This window comes from Megascapheus bottae, chromosome 3 (assembly GCF_031878675.1).
Source record: "Megascapheus bottae isolate mThoBot1 chromosome 3, mThoBot2.hap1, whole genome shotgun sequence".
Taxonomy (NCBI): Eukaryota; Metazoa; Chordata; class Mammalia; order Rodentia; family Geomyidae; genus Megascapheus; species Megascapheus bottae.
Window position 1 is genome coordinate 61561669 of NC_143511.1, and position 20753 is coordinate 61582421.

The 20753-nt window shown below is 39.1% G+C and overlaps 1 protein-coding gene and 1 pseudogene across 1 annotated transcript in view; one reads left to right on the top strand and one right to left on the bottom strand.

Annotated features, from left to right (window-relative positions):
* Dcaf10 (DDB1 and CUL4 associated factor 10) overlaps positions 1-20533 on the top strand; it is a 44053-nt gene extending 23520 nt beyond the window's left edge. The window contains exons 3-7 of the mRNA XM_090330281.1: positions 4399-4596; positions 8328-8530; positions 12939-13052; positions 13917-14062; positions 15613-20533. Of these exons, the coding sequence (XP_090186407.1) occupies positions 4399-4596; positions 8328-8530; positions 12939-13052; positions 13917-14062; positions 15613-15981 (1030 nt within the window). The 3' untranslated portion in view covers positions 15982-20533. The remainder of the gene's footprint in view (positions 1-4398; positions 4597-8327; positions 8531-12938; positions 13053-13916; positions 14063-15612) is intronic.
* On the bottom strand, positions 1713-2266 carry LOC150065647 (dolichol-phosphate mannosyltransferase subunit 1 pseudogene; annotated as a pseudogene).
* Positions 20534-20753: the final 220 nt, after the last annotated feature.

Here is a 20753-nt window from a genome sequence, read left to right on the forward strand (position 1 = left end):
GTGTGAGCCACTGTCCTGGCTTAAAAGGTTTTTTAAATTTTTTTTTAATTCTTTTTTTTTTTAAATCTGGGGCAAAAGTTTCAGGAAATTATACTATAAAGCTACTAATAAGCTTAGAATTTGCTTAGTATATCTTGCTTTAATCTCATTTTAATTTGAGCATAAAGGAAATGCAGTATTTTAATTGTAATTCTGCCAATACTTCTGTCTAGAAGCCTGTTGCCATTTTTGTCTTCAGTGAAATTTTTATCCCTAAGAAAAGTAGAACTGCATTTTTTTTTTTTACCAAAAAAAAAAAAGTTTCAGGAAATGGAACAATGTATTGGTATAGTGGTGTCGTCGTCGTCGTCGTCGTCTTCTTCTTCGCCAGTTCTAGGGCTTGAACTCAGGGCCTGGGCACTGTCCTGAGCTTTTTTTTGCTCAGGGCTAGGGCTCTATCACTTGAGTCACAGCACCACTTCCTGATCTTGCTGTATATGTAGTACTGAGGAATGGAGCCCAGAAGCTTGGGACATGCTAGGCCACGATCCTGATATGGTGCTTTGGAGGACAATTGATTGAATGTATCAGAAGCCTCACGTGTTTACAAAGTTACTTTTACATTATTCTGGGAAGAATGAACTTAGAGAAACAGAGCTATGACCAATATTTGGCTGAAAGGATGTTTATCCTAGTATTTTGTTTGTTTATTGTTTTTAGTTTTGAGACAGAGTCTCAGTTTAGGCTGAAACTTTTAATCCTTCAACTTTCAAGAGATCAAAGGTAGGTTCTCCCATGCCTACCTAGGGATTTTTTTATGTGTGTGACAGCCTGGGCACTGTCCCTGAGCTTCTTGTTCAAGGCTCTATCAGTTGAGTCTCAGCTTCACTTCTGATTTTTTGGTGTTAATTGGGGATAGGAGTCACATGGACTTTCCTCTCAGGCTGACTTTGAACTGTGATTCTCAGATCTGAATCTCCTGAGCAGCTAGAATTACAGGTGTGAGTTACTGGTGCCAGACTTGAATTCCTTTCTTTTCTTTTTTTTAATTTATTTTATTTTTTGCCAGTTCTGGGCTGGAGCTCAGGGCCTGAGCACTGTCCTTGGACTTTCTCAAGGCTAGTACTCTACCACTTGAGCCTCAGTACCATTCCGGCTTTTTTTCTATGTATGTGGTACTGAGGAATCGATCCCTGGTCTTTGTGCATGCTAGGCAAGCACTCTGCCACTAGACCAAACTCCCGGCCCTTGAATTCTTTTCTCTAATTGATTGGTCTTAGGGCTTGAATCCAGGGCCTGCCTGGATACTGTCACTGAGCTCTTTTTTTCAAAGCTAGCACTCTACCACTTGGAGCCACAGTGCCACTTCCAATTTTCTGATGCTTAATTGGAGATAAGAATCTCATAGACTTTCTTGCCTTGGCTGGCTTTGAATTGTAATCCTCAGATCTCAGCTTGCTAAATAACTAGAATTACAGGTGTGAGCCACAAGTACCTGGCTTTGAATTTTTTTTAAACCAGTAACTTTTAATTTTGAATACAAAATGGTAATTTTTTTAGAGAAAAGATTTGTTTGTAATGTATCTTACTTTATGTTCATGTAGTAAGCGTATATTTTATTCCATAACCAGGCTTTGTGTACTTTTATATTGAAGTGAACATGGTACGACTAAATGAGTAACTTTCTTTCGTGTAGTAACAAAAAGAGTCAATAATTGTTTCAAGAGACTATTTCATTTCCTCCCAATATCCACAAATGATATTGGATACTGTATGTACTTCAGTTGTCTGGCCTGAACTATCATTTCCATCTGGAACACATAACCTGGTTATTTTTCTTTTCAAATCCTAACCATATACACCTCCATTTCCTCTGTATCAAGTTCCAGATACCAAAACAGATATCAAAATCATCTTTCTAATGAATTCAGGAATAAATTTTGGATGGTGTGAGAGGTCACCATCCATAGTAATCACAAAGTTTCCTGTAGCGTGCTTCATCCCGTGAATGTACACAGTTCCTAGTCCTAACCTTTTCTCTTGTGATCTGAAAAGAATTCTGTCTTATCCATAGGTCTTTTCCAACTGTTCAGCAACATCCCTTGTTCCATCTGGACTTCCATCATCTATGATTATAATCTCATAGTTGATTCCACTCTTGGAGAAGCCTGTCACCAGCGCCCACATGAGGGGGGAGAACCACTGAGTACTCATCCTGTCTGTGGGAGCTGGCCCTGGGTTCTCGCTGAGACCCGGGAGGACTGAGATCCGCCTCCACGGAGGCCATGGCAGAGCTGCCTGAATTTTTTTCAATATAAAATGGTCTAAGAAACTCAGATATCCAACAGTTGGATGACTACTGTCATTTCTTTGACTATTCTACACAATTATTTTGTGTAATTAGGCAATAAACTGCTCTCATTCATTTGTTTAATAAATATTGATTGAATGCCTATGTACCTAGTACTGCATATGTTGAATACTGCAGCTGTAATTATGAACTAGCCGTTTTCCCCTGGCTTCAAGTATTTTATAGCATGAAAAGTTATTTCTACACTGTAGTATTAAATATTATAATGCAAGTATAGCATGCTTTGGGAACTTAGAGAATTTGCATATCTCCTTTAGTTCAAATAGAGAGGTAAGCCTTCCTGGAAAGTATGATATCTAAAATGGAAGACAAAAACAAGAGTTAGCTAAGCCAAAGTGCAAGGAGAAAGTGGGTCTGGTATTGTAAAAGCCATAAGAAGTTTCAGGAAGTTAATGACAGTGTTTGTGGATACTGAGGTTGATTTTTTTTTTTTTTCAGTCCCGGAGCATGAGTTCAGGGTCTGAGTGCTGTTCTGGTCCTTGGACTTTCCCAAGGCTAGAATTCTAACCACTTGAGCCACAGCACCATTTCTATGTATGTGGTAGGAATCAAACTCGGGTCTTCGTGCTTGCTAGGCAGGCACTCTACCACTAGGCCAAACTCTTGGCCCCCTAAGATTGATTTCTATCAAAATTATGTAATGATTTATCTTGGTGGGAGCATCAGAATTCATGAAGTTATGTATAACTGTATATTTAAGGCTTTTTTTTTTTTTTGGCCAGTCTTGGGGCTTGAATTCAGGTCCTGAGCACTCTCCTTGGGCTTCTCAAGGGTAAAGCTCTACCACTTGAGCCACAGCACCATTTCAGGCTTTTCCTGTGTATGTGGTACTGAGGAATCAAACCCAGGTCTTCATTCATGCTAGGCAAGCACTGTACCACTAGGCTAAACTCCCAGCCCTACATAAGACATTTTAATGTTAAATATAAGTATGAAGAGTAAGTTTGTTGCCTTTGAATATTTATATAAAATAATATTCTCACCAAGGATTGAGTCATTAATGCAAAATAAAACTGAATTGTAAGCCGGGCACAATGTCTCATGCATATAATCCTAGCTAATCAGGAAACTGAGATCTGAAAATCTTGATTCAAAGCCAGCCCAGGCACTAAAGACCATGAGACTCTTACCTCTAATTAACCACGAGAAAACCGGAAGTGATGCTGTGGTTCCAGGGGTAGGGTGGTAGCCTTGAGCTGAAAAGCTCAAGGATAGTGCCCGGGCCCAGAGTTCAAGGCCCACGACCGGACAAAACACACACACACACACACACACACACACACACACACACACACACAGACACACACACACACGAACTGTAGAATATTTTAATTGAATCTATCTTCTGATTTTGACTAGTCCTAATAAAATGTCACGAAATGAGAATGTTTGGGGAATGTGTGTTTATTTATTAAAAATTATGGGATGGTGGTACACATCTGTAATCCCAGCACTCGGGTGAAGAGGAATAATGATTTCCAGGTCATCCTGAACTTTATAGAGAGACCCTGTCTGAAAAACGAACAGGTGAAATATGCTCTAATTAGTAGGGCCTAGAAAGCACAAGGACTGGATTTAAATCCTAGTACCACTAGGAAAACAACACAAGTGACAGCTTGTGAATAATAATTTTGTATGTAAATGTGCTCTAAATAGAGATGTTACTTGTAGCAAATATTTCTCATTATTTAGAATCCTTTATACCTAGTACACTGTCCTTTTTAGCAATTAAGTCTTAAAATCGCTTATTAAATTCTCTCTTATTTCCTGTAAATTTTAAAGTTCATTTCTTTCTACCACTATATTCCAAACACACACTCTTATTTTCAGTTCCAAATAAACATTAATAATTTAAAGAAAATGGATTAGATCACAGTGTGGCTCTTACTAGATCATAGCTTATGTGAATTATACTTAGTTAATTGTTCACTTATATAGTGAACTTGTCCTTCCGTTTTCTTCTTTCTTGATAGTAGAGATTGTTTCTCAAGTCACATTCTCTTTAAAAAGAGATTAAATGAACCAGTTTTTCTTTTCTGCTTTTGTAGATTTCTTGATAACCGGCTGTTTGCAACCTGCTCTGATGACACTACAATAGCATTATGGGATCTGAGAAAATTGAACACCAAAGTATGCACTTTACATGGTCACACTAGTTGGGTGAAGAACATCGAATATGATACTAATACAAGACTCTTAGTAACATCAGGATTTGATGGAAATGTCATTATTTGGGACACTAACAGGTTTGTAATTAAAAGACTTAGGATTATAATGAATATGATAAGTTGAAACTTTTTTTTTTTTTTTTTTTTTTTTTTTTTTTTGCCAGTCCTGGGCTTGGGCTCAGGGCCTGAACACTGTTCTTGGACTTTCTCAAGGCTAGTACTCTACCACTTCCAGTTTTTTTCTTTGTATGTGGTACCAAGAAATCGAACTCGGGTCTCTGTGCATGCTAGGCGAGCATTCTACCACTTGGCCAAACTCCCGGCCCTAATAAGTTGAAACTTTTAAAAATATAAACAAATACTATGTGTTATTCAAACCTTGAGAATAAAACCTGGCTTTAAGAAAAAATTATTCCATCTTTGATTACTTATTCCTAGACATATATGGCAACTAAAGGTTTTGGACCTGAGTATAGTGCTATTGTGCTTGCCTAGCAGGTGTGACCTGGGTTTCATCTCCAGCACTGCAGAAGTGTAAAGGAGGGAGGGAGGGGATATGAGGGGTAGGAACAGGAAAAGGGGAAGGAAGGAATTTTGGAGAATACTATGTGAACACCAAAACTGGTTTATAAAACTAGTTTCCAGTGCCAGATGTGGTGGCTCATGCATATAATCCTAGCTACTTAGGAGGCTGAGATCTGAGGATTGCGGTTCAAAGCCAGCTCAGGCACTGAGGAACGTGAAACTCTTATCTCCAATTAACCACTAGAAAACCAGAAGTGGGGCTGTGGCTCAAGCGGTAGGGCAGTAGCCTTGAGCTGAAGAGCTCAGGGACAGTGCTCAACCCCAGAGTTAAAGCCCCGTGATCCCCCCCAACAAAAAAAGAGTTTTCAGTTAAATGACAAATGTGTTATATCCTTGTAGAACAACATTGTTTTTCATTCTTTGCCTTCGTTTCTGAATGTTTTTATTTTGTAAATTTGGACCTTATTTTTTTTTTCTTATTTTTTTGTCAGTTGCTCTACCCTTGAACCACAGTGCCACTTCTGGTTTTCTGTTGGTTAATTGGAGGTAAGAGTCTCACGGACTTCGGTGCCTGGACTGGCTTTTGAACCTGGATCCTCGGATCTTAGCCTCATGAGTAGCTAGGATTACAGGCATGAGCCACCAATGCACAGCTGTACTTTAGTTTTATGCATTAAAAGAATCAGTCTCATTCAGAGTTCTTCTGATCCCAAAGGGAATATTGGATGATAAAATGTGGTGGTTTTGATTGTCACTGAGAAGAGTGGATACCTGTTAACATTATTTGACAAGGACCATAATTTCTAAATGGTCTATATTACTCTGGACAGTTCTACACAATGAACCAGTTTTCTGAATTACCAATTATGCCTCAGTTGAGTAGAATATTTTCTCATATCAGTAAAATGATTCTTTAAAGAGAAATCAAGGGGCTGGGAGTTTGATCTAGTGGTAGAGTGCTTGCCTAGTATGCACGAAGACCTGGGTTTGATTCCTCGGTATCACATACACAGAAAAAGCCTGAAGTGGTACTGTGGCTCAAGTTGTCAAGTCTAGCCTTGAGAAAGCTCAAGCAGAGTGCTCAGGCCTAAGCCCTAGGACAGGCAAAAGAGAGAGGAGATAGGGAAAGAGGAGAAATTGATTACTTGAAGTGTTGAAATTTGAGAAATAATAGAAATATGCTTGTTGTTATGATCAAATGTCAATATATTAACACCAGGAACATTTCTGAAATATTCTGTTTAGAGATCATATTAAAAAGGAGATAATCTTGTTAGATTCTAGCTACATATAATTGAGTAAAGAATAGAGGATAGGGCCGAGAGTCAGCCTAGTAGTAGAGTGTTTGCCCAGCATGCACAAAGCCCTGGGTTCAGCTCCTCAGTCCCACATACACAGAAAAAGCTGAAAGTGGTACTGTGGCTCAAGTGGTAGAGAACTAGTCCTGGTCCAGGCCCCAGGACTGTTAGAAAGCCAAAAGTGGTGCTGTGGCTCAGGTGATATAGCGCTAGCTTTGAGGAAAGCCCAAGAACAGTGCTCAGGCCCTGAGTTCAAGCCCCAGGACTGGCCAAAGGAAAAAAAAATTAGAATGCATTAGATTATAAATTAGGTATCAACTGATCTCAAGGAGATATTATCACACACACTATTCTCCTTGAACTTAGTACAATGTAGTTAACTATATAACTAGATTTGAACAATAAAAGATGATACAATTTTTAAAAAGAATGTATAGGATTCTTTCTGTCTTCTTTCTTTTGTTTGGCCAATCTTGGGGCTTGAACTCAGGGCTTGGGCACTGTCCATGGACACTTTTTGTTCAAGGACAGCGCTTTGCCACTTGAGCCACAGCACCACTTCTGCCTTTTTCTGTGTATGTGGTACTGAGAAATTGAACCCATGGCTTTGTGTATGTAGGTGAACACTCTACCTCCAGGCTACAATCCCGGCCCTGAACTATTTCTTTTTTTGGAGGGGGGAGGACAGTCATGGAGCTGGGCACTGCCCTTGGACGCTTTTTGTTGAAGGCTGGCGCTCTGCCACTTGAACCACAGCACCACTTCCAGCTTTTTCTATGTATGCAGTACCCAGGAATCAAACCCAGGGCTTTGTGCATGCATGCAAGGCAAGCACTCTACCACTAGGCTGCACTCCCAGACCCCAGATTATTTCTTTTAGAAAGGAAATCTAAGACATTTACAGATGATAAAATTTTTTTTTTTTTTTTTTTTTTTTGTGAGTCATGGGGCTTGAACTCTGGGTTTGGGCGTTGTCCCTGAACTCTTCAGCTCAAGGCTACCGCTCTACCCCATTGAGCCACAGGGCCACTTCCAGTTTTCTGGTGGTTAATTGGAGATAAGAGTCTCATGAACTTGTGTGCCTAGGCTGGCTTTGAACTCTAATCCTCAGATCTCAGCCTCCTGAGTAGCTAGGATTACAGACTTGAGCCACCATTTGAGGGGTTGGGATGTTCTTCAGAAAGAAAGGATGATCTGAAAAGGTCAGAGATATAAAAGAAGGAATAGTCAACAACACAATTGAAGGGGGCGGAGTGTAGCCTAGTGGTAGAGTGCTTGCCTAGCATGCACAAAGCCCTGGGTTCGATTCCTTGGTACCACATACACAGAAAAGGCCAGAAGTGGCACTGTGGCTCAAGTGGCAGAGCCTCCCCTTGAGAAAGCCCAAGGACAGTGCATAGGCCCTGAGTTCAGGCCCCAGAACTGGCAAAGGAAAAAAAAAAAAAACAACCCACAAAAACATTGAAAGGGCAGGGGCCATGGTACACTTGGTAGAATGTCTTCCAGTCAAGCTTCAAGCCTGAGTTCAAACCCCTTCCTACAAAAAAGTTGTAATGCATATGCACAAATCTAAATATACATTAAATTACTTGTAAATTTTTCCTTGAAGAGCAAAATAATTTGACTAGCACTGAGCTATTATGTTTTTTTGAATGTTTTCAAAATTATTATTATAAAGGTGATTACAGAGGGATAATAGTTTAAGTCAGGTAGGGATCACATTTCTTTTTGGACAGTGTCATCCCTTCTCAATCCCTTTCCCAGTCTTTCCTTCCTCTACCTACACACAAGTTGTATAGTTGGAAATGTTCAACATACTATCTAGTGAGTACTACTGGCTATTTTATATATATATATATATATATATATATATATATATATATATATATATATATTTGTGTATGGTGGGGGGGTTAGGGAGCTTGAACTCTGGGCTGGCTATTATATTTTTAACAACTAGTTTTATTGGTTTGAATTCTTCTGTAGGTGTACAGAAGATGGGTGTCCACATAAGAAATTCTTTCATACACGTTTTCTCATGCGAATGAGATTAACACCAGATTGTTCCAAAATGTTGATCTCAACGTCCTCTGGATATCTCTTAATTCTGCATGATCTTGACTTGACCAAGTCTTTGGAAGTAGGTAGTTATCCCATTTTGAGAGCCAGAAGAACTACATCAAGTTCAGGTAAGTAAAGGGTCAAAGCAGGTAATAGTAATAGCATGGCCTGTAATCCTAGCTACTCAGGAGACTGAGATCTGAAGATCATGGTTCAAAGTCAACCTGGGCGTTAAAGTCTGTGAGGCTCTTATCTCTAGTTAACCACCAGAAAAAATGAAAGTGGTGTTGTAGCTCAACGTGGTAAAGCACTAGCTTTGAGCTGGAGAGAGCTCAGGGACAGTGTTCAGTTCCAGAGTTCAAGCCCCACAACCAACAGCAACAACCAGAAAAGAAAACTGAGACCTGAGATCTTGATTCAGCCACCCTTAATATCAGCATAGAGGGAAAAAAGCAGCTGAGACATAAGGGATATGTACCTCTTCTGAGAATCATAACATGAAAAAGGAGAAGAACATAAAAAGACATCTGAATGTTTTGTATAAATTTCTGACATAATATTAATTTGTAGCTTTGTGTCATACAGCTTAGGAAGAGTAACTGCTAATTTTTTTAAGTCTCTGCTAGCTAAAGAATCTTTAATCAGGGCTTTGTGCATGCTAGGCGAGCATGCTACCACCAGGTCGTGCTCCCAGCCCAAAACTTAAATACTATATTTTATCAGCATTATATAGGAAAGAAGTTATATTTCACCTTTGAAAATGAGAGGACTGATGTGGGAACATATTTCTCACTAATATTTTATATTAACAAAAATCCAGAAAAAAATTTCATAAAGAAAACTTCAAAAGTTTGAACTCTTCTCCTGGGTGCCTAGAGCTACTCCTAAAGACTTCTTTGGGAAAATACAAGCATATTCAGACTATCGTTGCTTGATTTTAACTGTTAAAAAGTAGAAATTTAAGTTTTACCAACCAACTTACAAGCAAAGCGTTCATAAATATGTGTTTGAAGTTGAGCATCTCAAAAATTGTTTCATGCCAATGGCTCATGCATGTAATCCTAGCTATTCAGTAGGCTGAGATCTGAAGAGGAAGTTTGAAGCCAACCCAGCTCCAAAATGACCATGAAGAAGCTAAGTTGGAGGTATAACCTTGAGGATTGTCCAAGTACAGACACTAAACCCCAGGTGTGCTTCTGGGTCATCTATATTCCTTTTGCTCACCCTGAGGTTCTGATGTGTGGCTTTGAAGGTAGAGGGGCCTGGCTTTGGACAACAGGAGATTTCACCTTCAACCAGGCAAGCCCTTTGTTGGGAAGTATCCCATTACCAGCCACAGAGACTTCTTAGGTGGAATTACTGATGGTGACAGCTCACAAAGGGCTGTTGACAAAGCAGTTTGGTGAGCAGTATGTATAGTCTGTAGATGAGGACACAGTATTTCTTCCTTCCCTCCCTCCCTTCTTACCATTTCTCTTATGAGTATGTGCAAGTATTCACCCTCTTGCCTTTACACATTCTGCCACAGGACAGCACAAATGTTTCCCAGGAGTGAGACCCTCAACTTTGGACTTCCCAGCCTCTAGACTATGAGGAGGAAATCTCTTCTTTATTAAAGAAAAGGATGGTTGGGATGATCCCAGAGCTCAGTGGTAGAGCACTTGCCTAGCAAGTACAATGCCCTGGCTTTGGTCCCGAAAAAGAAGTAAGAAGAGGCCAGGAATTTGGCCTAGTGGTAGAGTGCTTGCCTAGCATGCACAAAGACCTGGGTTTGATCCCTCGGTACCACATATATAGAAAAAAGCTGGAAGTGGTGCTGAGTCTCAAGTGATAGAGCTCTAGCCTTGAGGAAGCCCAAGGACAGTGCTCGGACCCTGAGCTCAAGCCCAGGACTGGCAAAAAAAAAAAAAAAAAAAAAAAAAGACAAAAAGGAAAGAAAAGGATTATCCTTTTTTAACAAGTGAAGGATAGGGCCATTAATAACCAACCTTAGCTTAGTACAAAGCAGTGACTTAGAACATGTAGTTGACTTTTTTTTTTAATTCAAAATTCAAGCAGCTCTCAGTCTTCTAAGGGTAATTCTGATACTAAATATCACAGGAAATTTGACTAATAATTCCAAGTAAAAGTGTGAGACTATATTAGAAATGTATGATGAAACTGAAGTTGCTGTTTGAGTATATCAAATGCGTATATCTAGTATTCATTTTATTTTTTCTATAGATTTTAACATAAAGTTTTATATTACATTGCAAAGATAGTACTTATGTTATTTCAAGAATGATAATAGAAGTTTGTCACATGCTTTAACAAAGATTTTCACACAATCCCAGTAATAGGCCTGTTGTTTAGAGCCTGTTCTGACATTTAATAGTCTTAAACAGCTTGGTTTTCATTTTCTTTGAATTTTCTTGTTTCATATTAGTACCGAAATGAAAATAACTAAAGATGTTTATTTATCTGGTTTTTCATTTTTATTTTATTTTATTGCTAGTCCTGGGGCTTGAATTCAGGGCTGGAGCACTGTCCTTGGGTTTTCTCAAGGCTAGAGCTCTCTACCACTTGAACCACAGCACCACTTCTGGCTTTTTCTGTGTAGGTGGTACCAAGGAATTGAATCTGGGTTTTTGTGCATGCTAGGCAAGCACTCTATCACTAGGCCAAACTCCCAGTCTTCATTTTATTTTATGTAAGTGCTTTGATATAAAGATTTTAGAACATAGTCTAAAGAGCTGTCCTGCCGTCTTCCATCTTAGTGATAGCCTATAGCCTAGTTTTATGTTAGAATTTCAGATGGATTTTAAAAGTATGGTTCAGGGTTGGAGGTATGTCTTAGTTGGTAGAGTACTAAGCCAATGAACAAAACGTCAGGTACAGAGTTCAAGTTAAAGCCTCAGAACTAAAGCACAAAGAAAGAAAAGAAAAAGTATGGGTTAATGATGGGTGCCAGTGGCTCACACCTGTAATCCTAGCTGCTCAGAAGTCTGAGATCTAAGAGAATTGCAGTTCAAAGCTAGTCCGTCGGGGTCGGGACTTTGGCCTAGTGGTTAAAGTGCTTGCCTAGCATGCATGAAGACCCGGGTTCGATTCCTCAGTACCACATACATAGAAAAAAGCCGGAAGTGGTGCTGAGGCTTAAGTGGTAGAGCTCTAGCCTTGAGAAAGTCCAAGGACAGTGCTCAGGCCCTGAGCTCAAGCCCAGGACTGGCAAAAAAAAAAAAAAAAAAAGGCTAGTCCATGTAGAAAAAAAAAGTCTGAGACTCTTTAACTCCAATTAACTACCAAGAAACTAGAAGTAGAACTGTGGTAGAGTGCTCCCTTGAGCAGTGCTCAAAGACAGCCAGGCTCCCGTGGCTAATGCCTGTAATCCTAGCCACTCAGGAGGCTGAGATCTGAGGATCACGGTTCAAAGCCAGCCCAGGCATGAAAGTCCTTAAGACTCTTATCTCCACTTAATTACCAGAAAACCAGAAGTGGTGCTGTAGCTCAAAGTGGTGGAGTGGTAGCCTTGAACTAAAGAGCTCAGGGACAGCACCCAGGCACTGAGTTCAAGCCCCAGAACCAGCACCAGAAAATAATTAATTTAAAAGTTGGAGAGCAGGTGGTAGTATGGATGGTAGCTCACCAATATTCCTAACTACTCAGGAAACTTAGACCTGAAGGGTCAGGGTGCAAAGTTAGCTCAGACAAAAAGTCCATACAACTCCATCTCTGGCCAACAAAAAGCTGAGCTGAGGCTGAGGATGTGGCTTAGTGGTAGAGTGCCTAGAATACATGAAGCCCTGGGTTTGATTCCTCAGTATGACATAAACAAAAAAAGCCAGAAATGAAAAGTGGTGCTGGGGCTCAAGTGTCAGGATTGGCCAAAAAAATAAAAATAAAGGGCCGGGAGTTTGGCCTAGTGGTTAAAGTGCTTGCCTAGCATGCATGAGGACCCGGGTTCAATTCCTCAGTACCACATACATAGAAAAAAGCCGGAAGTGGTGCTGAGGCTCAAGTGGTAGAGCTCTAGCCTTGAGAAAAGTCCAAGGACAGTGCTCAGGCCCTGAGCTCAAGCCCAGGACTGGCAAATAAATAAATAAATAAATAAAAATAAAAAGAGCTGAGCTGTTGGTGTGACTTAAGTGACAGAACTCCAGCAGAGGGGCAAGTAAACTAAACAGTCTTGAGACTCTGAGTTCAAAATTCTAATGCGAAGCTGGGCGCAGTGGCTTATGCTGTAATCCTAGCTACTCAGGAGGCTGAGATCTGAGGATCAGGGTTCAAAGCCAGCCCAGGCACAAAAATACCTGAGACTCTTATCTCCAACTAACCTCTAGAAAACGGAAATGGGGCTTGGCTCAAGGGTAGGGAGGTAACCTTGAGCTGAAGAGCTCAGGGAGAGTACCCAGCTCAGGGGTAGGGCTATAGCCTTGAACTGAGGAGCTCAGGGACAGAGCCCCATGACCCCCCCCCACACACACACATCTGATGAGAGAGAGAAAGAACAAATAATGCTAAAAGTTTATTGTCAGACTTTATTTGTTTTTTTTCAAGATCTGCCTACTCTGTCAAGTTCATCTGGTCCTCGAGTATTTGGTTCACCTTGTCACCACAGTGACTCCCATTCCTCTTCAGAAAAGCACATGTCACGAGCTTCTCAAAGAGAAGGTAGGTTAAAAGTTGGATTTTGTAATCTTACCAACAACAAATTCTATGCTGCTTTCTTGCAATGTCAACTAAAGCATTTCTTCACATATCAAAAGAATATGACATATTCCTGTAGCAATAATGTTCTAATAACTATAGCCATTTTCTTTGTGGGGTAGGTAGAAGGAAACAATGTGGAATAGTAGAGTCACCAGGAAAATATATGATAAACAATGTCTACGGTCTCTTGTTTTGACATGCCTCCAAGAGAAGTGTCCTCTCTCTTCTCCATAATTGTAGCTGATTTCCTGTTTATAGTACAGACAGTTTCCAGTTTAACAACAGTTCAACTTAATGAACCTTCAGCTTTACAGTGGCCTAAAAATGTTATGTGTTTAATAGAAATAATTCTTCAAATTTGAATTATGGTCTTTTCCCAGACTAGCAATATGGACATGATTTTGGGAAGCAACACAATTTTGAGAATAAACAACCAATTCTGTCCAGTATTTTATACTGCTGACCTATGCTGCTCTGTAGGTTAGGTATATTTAAATGCATTTTCAACTTGCAGAATTTTCAACTTACCGTGAATTTGTCAACCCCATTGTAAGCAGAGAAGCATCTGAACTGTTCTGTCAAGTTACTATAGTTCTTAATGAGCTTTTTGAGATGTAGATCCAAGTCCCAGGGACTCCAGTAGATTGCTGTGATTCATTCTAGGAACTTAAGATTCTTTATACTCATTCTGTTTCCTCAAACTCAAAAGCCATACATTGACTGAAGCATGGGAAGTGGCTACTGGAAATCACAGCTTTGATGAAATGTTTTATTGCTTGGATTTGAATAAGGTACATCCCAAATTCTCATTTTCTTTTACCTCAGGAGTTTCACCAAGAAATAGTCTTGAAGTCTTAACCCCTGAAGTTCCTGGTGAAAGGGACCGTGGAAACTGTATCACTTCCTTACAGCTGCACCCCAAAGGCTGGGCCACTCTTCTGCGGTGCTCAAGCAACACTGATGATCAGGAGGTATGGGCTGCTGCACTCTACTTTCTTCCTCCTCCTCCTCCTCCTCTTCTTCTTCTTCTTCTTCTTCTTCTTCTTCCTCTTCCTCCTCCTCCTCTTCCTCCTCTTCTTCCTCCTCCTCCTCCTCCTTTTCCTCCTCTTTCTTCTTCCTCTTTCTTCTTTCCTCTTCCTCCTCCTCTTTCTCCTCCTTTTCTTCTTTTTCTTCTTCTTCCTTTTTTTTGTCTTCCCCCCCTCTGGTCCTGGGGCTTGAACTCTGGGTCTGGGCACTGCCCTGAGGTCCTTTTGCTCAAGACTACCACTCTACTATTTGAGCCACGGTATCACTTCTGGCTTTTTCTCTGATTAATTGGAGATAACAGTCTCATGGACTTTCCTGCCAGGGCTAGCTTTGAACCGCAATCCTCAGATCTCAGCCTCCTGAGTAGCTAGGATTACAGGCGTGAGCCATTGTCTCCTGGCAGGCCCTTTGAACAGAGCGCATGGGACAGATTACCATTGTCTTGTGTCCTTCGACAGGTTGATCTCTTGATACAGTGCTCCTGCTCAGAGGCATACTATCAGAGATCCTGTTTCTCAACTTTTTCTGTCTCTGGTCTCTGTTGCTGAATATTATCCCATAGAAAGTTTTCTTCCTCTCCTGCATGAACACTGAGAAGATCTCTACAAACCATCATCAGCCTAGTTTGTACCTAGCTGCTTACTTCTTGCCTCATTCTTTGTCTCATTGTTTAAAACAACAACAACAACAAGAAACAACTTATATATTAAGCAGAACACTTAGATATTTCAGCTAAGTTGTCTAAATGTGATATTTGGCAAGCCAATTATAAATTTAAAAAAAAAATCTAGGAAATCCCTGGTTCCATCATTCTGGAAAGCAAGGATCTTTCAAGGACCTCACTGCTCTAGAGAACACAACTGAAGGGAGGGGAGAAGGGCCTTTGAAGTGTATAGGCAGAAAGGTGTTCTAGGGGTTGGATATATCCCAGGAATGGTTTTTGTTTGGTTTGGTTTGGTTGTTTGTTTTTTTGCTGATTCTGAGGCTTGAACTCAAGGCCTGGGCTCTGTCCTTGAGCCTTTTTGTGCTCAAGGCTAGAGCTCTACCACTTGAGATACAACGCCACTACCAGCTTGTTCCGGGTAGTTTATTGGGAGATAAGAGTCACATAGACTTTCTAGTGTGGGCTGGCTTTGAACTTCAATCCTCAGTTCTCAGTCTCCTGAATAGCTAGAATTACAGGTGTGAGCCACCAGCACCCAGGCCAGGAATGTTTTAAATATTATTATTGTTCCTCTCAGAAAAGGAAATGTATTACTGCAGAATACATTGACATCTGCAGAGAACACAGGGCATCATAGTGCAGAATCACTTCAGCTTCTGAAGATAGGAAATTAGATAGATTTTGTTAGTTGGAAGGAGGATAGATAGCATTCATCTGATTGATTTTTTTGCGGTAATCCTTTAGGCATGTAGTTGAGCTTTTCAGAGATAGGGAATAAGTGTAGCACTGTTTGGGGCTTAATAATTGGTTTGTCTCTCTTTCCTTCCCTAGTGGACGTGTGTCTATGAATTCCAGGAAGGAGCTCCAGTACGACCTGTCTCGCCTCGCTGTTCCCTACGACTGACTCATTACATTGAAGAAGCCAATGTAGGCAGGGGTTACATCAAAGAACTTTGTTTCAGCCCTGATGGGCGAATGATTTCTTCTCCACATGGTTATGGGATTCGTTTGCTGGGATTTGACAAACTGTGCAGTGAACTAGTTGACTGTTTACCCAAAGAAGCCAGTCCCCTCCGGGTGATTCGTTCTCTGTACTCTCACAATGATGTGGTACTGACAACAAAGTTCTCCCCAACGCACTGTCAGATCGCCTCAGGGTGCCTTAGTGGACGAGTTTCTTTGTATCAGCCAAAATTTTAGGCACAACTTACATCAAATAAGGGACTCTTTGGGTGTTCGACTTATACATTACTTCAATTTAGGTGAAGTATTTTCTCTTTAGAAGATCTTACAAGTTTGGGTCAAGACCCTGGTTCTCAGGGGTCTAGGAACATACCTGTGACCTGAGTACGTGGTCATCCAACGTCATTACGGGCACCTCCAAGTTAGACTATGCAGCATCATCGTTTTCAACATTCCTCTGCTCCTGCTGATCTGTGCCACTGAACTCCAGTTCTTCTGGTTATTTTGCATGGTAGCTCTTGTTGAATTCTTCACCTTCTTCATCTCTCTTCCTCCTTCCTCATCTCTCTTTCTGAGTTCCTTTTCCTTTTTGATTTTCTTATGAATTTTGTGGCAGGAGTTTTGATTGAGATAAGAGAAACCTGTGGCACTAGTATTAAATAAAACCCAGATAGGGTGTTAGCATACCAGTTGTTGAAAAAGGCCTTTCACCTTCATTTATTGGTATATTTGGCCTTTTAAAGTTGCTATTATATTTCTCTATATTGAGCATAGAGAATGGCATTATTGTTATAACTGTTAGATAGTCTTACAACAAAATGTCATTTAAGTTTCCTGTTAAAATTATGCAAAATTTTTCATTTAAGAAAGATTTTGTTGAGAAAAATAATACCATCCCTCTCTCAATAATTTATTTTACTTGTATGAATTTTAAGTCTTGAGCATGTGTCCTTACTGGTTTTTTGTTGTTATCAACAGCATTGCTAAAGAAAAGAAAAGGAGTAGGCTTTATCATTTCTGTTGTACAGAAAAGGATTTTATTTATCAGGTTAGCCAATATCGACTGAGAGTGATGAGAACATTGTGATTTTCTGTGGTTCTTTGAGCCACACAGGATGATCTGTAAACAGTATTGGAGTTGAGGGGTGAATCAAGAGTAAAGTGGTGGCATTTTATTATCTTTGTTTCTTGTGCCAGGGGTCATAGGCTCAACTGTTAGTAAACAGCGAGCTGTAGTCCTATTCAAGTTGTTGTTATAACCCTGGAGTCAGTGACGTGGATGGCAAGACTAAGTGCCCATAGGAACACCTGTTTTAGATTCTGTTTTAAGATGTGCTAAGTGAAAGCACCAGGCAGAGGCTAAGCACAAGAATGCTGTTCTGTTGAATGGCATGGTGTTGAGAAGTGATTTGCCAGAAGCTGGAGAAATTCAGGCCACTGCACTACCCTTGTCTTCTCACTCGAGGCTACTTAGGCTAAACGTAAGGGGTGAAATGCAGAAACCTGGGCCCTAGGAAATTCTGATTTGGGCGGGGAACAATAGGAATGTGTATTTTTAACAGAAACCCTCAGTAATCTTTATTCAAGTGTTCTCCAGATCATAGTTTTGGAACAGGGGAAGAAAACTTTATAAGCAGCAGTCAGTACTTCTATATCAACCTGGTGCTTAATACAGTCCCTACAAGATGTTTTGAATATTTAAATAGTAATGGTAAATGAAAGCAATTTTAGAAATGCAAATAACTTGGAATAGAATGATTTGTATTATTTGAAAAAACAAGAAAAGATTATGCAAAGTTAATAGCAAAGCCAGTTCTTGAATTCAAGACTCCTAATTGAATTCAAATTTCCTGAGAAACTTGCTCAGAGCAGTTTCTACTGTACTAAGTTGGCTCTTACAGATGCTTTGTCTTTAAGTTATATTATGGTGTACCCTGAAGATGGCCAGTAAATTGAAAATGAAGGGCATGGGAGCAAATTCTGAGAATTTCAGTCATGAGAAGGAAAGTATTTTAAACCTTAGAGAGATGTTAAAGTGAGCCATATACATGAATAAAAATGACACTTCTTTGTAAGATTTGCAGAACAGACATTCGCACAGATTCATAAAAGGTTATGTCTAACTTGGAACCATATTGGCTCTAGGATACATTTTTATAATTTGGTCATCTTACCATGGATATTGCAAAAATTAAAATTTTGTAGTTATTGAAAAAATACTATGGAGCACATTAAAATCGTCTGTCCATAAACTTTTTTTTTGTAAAAAAGTAAAAGCAAATATAGTTTTGAAGGAAAAAAACCCACAATTTTTATTAGAAATAATAATGATCAAATTGATACTCAAGATTCCATAAATTATATGAATTTGGAAAGGCCTGATGTCACCCAACTCTAAATTCAGTCAGTGATTCTTGACCCACTATTCCTGAGTATTATGTGTTAAATAATGTGCCTACTTTACCACTAGCCCTCACCAAAAAACAAACAAAAAGCCAAAACAGCAACAACAAAAACTTTCAAGGTAAGTAGAATGAACCTCAGATTCACTTTGGAGGTTTAAGTGACTTGGTCTGAAGTCACAGTGGGTGGTTATGGATAGCTGAACTGGAATTCAAACTCATATTTGTCTTATTTGATTTATCCAAAGACTGCTTATTACTGTGTCATTTTTGCCTTTAGTTTGTAAAGGCTGATAAACTGGCCTATAACTTTGCTTGTTTGGTATCTTCTGGAACCTTATTACCATCTGTACCAAGCAAAAGAATCTTTACAGAACTGAAAGTTTCCATGGGAATGAAGATAGTAAACTTGGGGCATACATATCATCTATTCCTAATTAAAAATCCTCAAGCAAGGTAAGAACCTGTGAGGTAGAAAAAAACCTGGAGGATTAATATCCTCATTTGTAAAATTAGAGCCACAAAAATGAGAATTAACAACAGTACAAATTCAAAGATCTTTTGCCCTCTTTGAGGTACAGTCATATTCAAAAAATCATCAGGAAATATTAATCAAGGAATTAAATGACTTCATGCATATAATATCTGAATTATTCATTACTCTTTTGAGGCCACATTTTACTTAGAGCATACCTAATCTGATGTTTTTCACTTTTATTCAATCATTTTTTATTCATGATAATTGGTAAGAAGTATTATTGATAAGTGTAGTATAAATTGTTCTCCAGGTTAAAAGCTGTCTCCAGACAGTATGTTTATGGCAGTGCCATGTTGAATCAGTTACATACATCAAACGTAGAGTGTCTTACTTTCAGTTTTGAAACCCAAATAGCAAAAGACAAAAGTACCTCTAATTTAATCTTTTAAAAGTGTGCGTGCTTTTTGTTTCTCAGAAGCCCAAAGCATTTTGTTATTTCTGGCTACATCCCTGAGAAGATGTCATATCAAAAGTTAAGGAGAAGGTAAATCACATATCCCCTGCTCTTGTGTCTAGAACCAAGTTCACATTATTTTATACTTAATGTCATGTTCTCTTAGAAAGTGCAGTATAGGGAAAATGCTCTGAGACTTTTAGAAGTTCAGTGGCTTCAGCATTAGTCGGAACATACATGGTACTGGTATCCATAACTCTCCATTAAACTTGTGTTTGCAGGAGAAATGTTTGACAACTTACTGATGACAATCATCCCCTCTTAATGGCCAGCTATACTGAGTGCTATGAAAATCCACTCAGTAACATCTTGGGTTGGTCAGGGAGAAACCATATATATGAATTTTTGATAGCTAATGCATATCTCTTAAGTGCCAAATTTAAAAAACTTGTAATTATTTTTGATGCAAGTCTTTCAGGTATGTTAGTATACCTCCCTGCCTTCTTAAATAGCATGTTCAGTATATTTCACTTTTTCATGATGAAGTTATATTCATAAGGTGTTATGAAATACCCAATGGGATATATATCCCATTTCATAAAATTTAAAGGGCTATAACAAGTATGAGTTAATATCTCTTACAATGTGATTCCCTCAACTCTGAGGTTAAAAAAATGTTTTATATCTGCTAAATAGTGTGTTCTGTCAACGTGCTCCCACTTTCTTCTAGTGTTCTGTCTCATCCATTGTGAGCTGGGACATGAGATAATCAAGCCTGTTCAGAGTATCTACTGGAAAAGTTGGACAAACTTGGGTGCATAGTCTGTGAGATAGCTCCTTCCATGGTTTTCTACTTACTTTCTAGCTAGTAGAAGCTCCCAGGTAAAGCCTAAGCTAGTGATTTTTCAGTTACTCTTAAGTAAGATACTACAAACTAAGGATGCTGCTAGATTAAGATATAAATAGAAATGTACCAAAGTACAGCAATGCAACAACAAAAGCTCTGTATTTGCACAGGGGTCTTTTATGTTTTTACAAAAAAAAAAAAGGCAGAAAAAAAGAAAGGAAGAAATCCAGATAGATCTAAGACTATTTTAGTAGCCACGAAACTTCATCAGTAACCATTAAAATATATGATTAAATTGTTACATTGTTACAAAGTCATGGTTTAGTCTCATTGTAAAATAAAATTGTACTAAAATATAATTTTAGAGATGATTCTAAATGATATCCTAAGAATGTCTCCCATTCAGATGATAATGGAAAATTTTATCAAAAGTCTCCAATTTACCTTTATGCTGCTCTCTTTTGTTGTAAATGAATTAATGGCAGAGATGTGGGTTTTATCAAAGGCGCCAAGGAGCACATCTCACACACACTCCCATGTATGTGTATAGAAATGTCACTGTAAGTGACAATGCTACCCAGAAATAATAAAATAATTTTTCAAATTTAGATCTTTAGCTTTCCTGTTTCTTCCCCGTTTAGTTTTAATGCTTTTCACATTTAAGACTGAATATTTGAATTGCCTTCTAAATTTCTTTGCATCCTTCATTTGCAAATATATTCTATATTAAATTTTATATTCATTTTTAGGAGTCTTAGAATATTCCAGATTATATGCTAAATACCGAGCATATTTTTTTCACTAGGTTCCAAGGTGCTATTAATTTCA